The following is a 2500-nucleotide window of genomic DNA, read 5'->3' as shown; positions in this document are numbered from 1 at the left end:
TGGCGGTCTGAACAGAGGTGAAAGAGAGAAACAGACCAAATACCAAGGTCTCATGTATGATATGAAAAGAAACTGGAATCTAAAGGGGATATCAATCATACCAGTTATTATAGGTGCTACCTAACTAATATTCCTGGTGAACCAAGTGCAAAAGAGATTCAGACAATTGCACTTAAGGAAACAGCGAGGATACTAAAAAGAGCTCTCGGTTGGTTTCAATAAAAAAAGCGGGGCAATGTTGGCAGCTGGTTTTGCTGCCCCATACCCAGCATTACAATCTTCAAAGGAAAAAAAAATATATATATATATACATATATATCTATATCTATCTATCTATCTATCTATCTATCTATCTATCTATCTATCTATCTATATATATATATATATATATATATATATATATATATTTTTTTTTTTATTTATTTATTTATTTATTTATTTATTTATTTATTAGGCATTCGTTTGTCTGTGTAGTTGTAGGATTTGCGCAGGCGTGGATCCAGTTGCTAAGCGATCAGGTAAACAACGCAAGCGGACGCTGTGTGCGAGCGCGTGTTTTGCGGCCACTGATAAAAGAGACGAAAAGGCAAATGAATGGATTTTTGTTAATATCTGAGCGAAGAATGTGCCCGGCGGATTTCCACTTTCGTCACTTTCGATTATTTTCACCAAGAACGCCATGTCGGCCTTACAGGTAAGACAAATCATTAAAACGATATTCATTTTGAAAATTCGTTTTTGGTATGTGATTTTGGTTGTGTGGCTAATAACATACATGTAATGAAATTAACATGTTCACAAACGTGGCTGACAAGTTCAGACGCAGACACCCGCCTTATGTTTTTTGGTGTTGACGGATGACGCTTTTTTTTTATTATATCTTTTATTTTTTTGAAGCGTAGACATGGGAGAACGTCACCGGAGGCTAGCCTCTCAACCTCACGGGCAAATTTTGTTTTAGTAGGACGGACGGACGGACGGACGGACGGGGGGACGGGAGACACGCACGCACGCACGCACGCACGCACGCCGTTTCCAAGATGTGAATCCATTGAAACTCGGTAGAGCTGTATTATAACAATTATATTTCTTTTATTCACGAATAATTAATCGGCCCGAGGAGGCTTGATTTGAAACAAATCCGCAACCGAAACATGTATGCACATATGTAGCAACAATGATTTTATAAATAAAAAAAATATACTCTCTGTCTCTTTATATATATATATATATATATATATATATATATATATATATATATATGTGTGTGTGTGTGTGTGTGTGTGTGTGTGTGTATTTTGGTCGTTTAATACTCTCTCTAACTGTTTACTAAGAATGCCCGCCGACATATCATTTATAGGTAATTAATTCACTTCAATACTTGCGTTAATTAATTGTAGCCTGGAGAAAAAGCGCTAGCCTATGAAGTCAAGGATGGCTGCTAAAATTTAAAGTGTTTAGACCCAAAATTGGCGGAAGAGTTTGGTAAAGTCTGCAAATGTCAACTCGTTCAACTTTGACCTCTTGGCAGCCAAACTTTTGCCCCAAAACTAATTAAAAACTTGCTGCATGTCTGAATACCCTTTATGTACAATTCCAAATGTTTAGATCGAAAATTGGGTTAATAGTTTGCTAGAGACCGCAAAGCGCAAATCTTTTGACCCCTTGGCAACCAAATTTTAGGCCAAAAACCGATTAAAAAAGTTGCTCCATGTCTGAATAAACTTTATGTAAAATTTCAAATGTTTAGACTAAAAATTAGCTGAGTAATTTGGTAGAGACCGAAGAGGTCATTTAGTTTTAGCTTTTACCCCAATTTTGACCTCTTAACATTTATTGTTTTGGGCTCAAATCAAATTACAAACTTTGATTCATGCCCAAGTAACCTACATCTAAAATTTAAAGTGATTAGACCCAAAATTGGCGGAGGAGTTTGGTAGAGTTTTCAAAGGTCAAATCGTTGAGATCGTTTGACCCATTGGCAGCCAAATTTCTCGCCGAAAACCGATTAAAAAGATTTTCCCAAATCTCAATACCCCTTATGTCAAATCTCGAGTCTGTAGAATGAAAATTGACAGAGTAGTTTGGTAGGGAAATGTACACAGACACAGACACAGACACACACATATATATATACCTATAAAAGTGAAATTATCTGTGCGCTTGCGTGCGCGCATGCGCGTGCGTGTGTGTAACAAATATATTACGGGCTTCTTGTAAAGTATATAACATAGAATCACTGCTAAAACGTTCATTACAGATTTCATTAAATTCGTGGGAAAGGAAACTAACACACATGTCTACAACACGTAGGCCTCTAGTAAAAGGAGAGATGGTCGTATGAGACTATATGTTCTAAATAAACCAGAGTGTGAAATTTTAATCTTCAACGAATCCCAAATTGGTGAGTGGGAAGGGCACGATCCACTCACACCTGCAAGGGTTTTCAACGAACGTTAAAAAACAAACAAACAAACAAACAAACATAAAACAAACAAAA

The 2500-nt window shown here is 36.6% G+C and overlaps 1 protein-coding gene across 2 annotated transcripts in view; it reads left to right on the top strand.

The window, feature by feature from the left end:
- Positions 1–493: 493 nt before the first annotated feature.
- The window catches only part of LOC145293744 (uncharacterized), a 276588-nt gene continuing 274581 nt past the window's right edge, over positions 494–2500 (top strand). For both annotated transcript variants that reach the window (XM_080140219.1, XM_080140221.1), the window contains exon 1: positions 494–694. In XM_080140219.1, coding sequence (XP_079996345.1) covers positions 680–694 — 15 coding nt within the window. In that variant the 5' untranslated portion in view covers positions 494–679. The remainder of the gene's footprint in view (positions 695–2500) is intronic.

Source organism: Euprymna scolopes, chromosome 15 (genome assembly GCF_053919585.1).
Source record: "Euprymna scolopes isolate OS-2025 chromosome 15, ASM5391958v1, whole genome shotgun sequence".
Taxonomy (NCBI): Eukaryota; Metazoa; Mollusca; class Cephalopoda; order Sepiida; family Sepiolidae; genus Euprymna; species Euprymna scolopes.
This window is presented reverse-complemented; position numbering and strand designations above follow the sequence as displayed.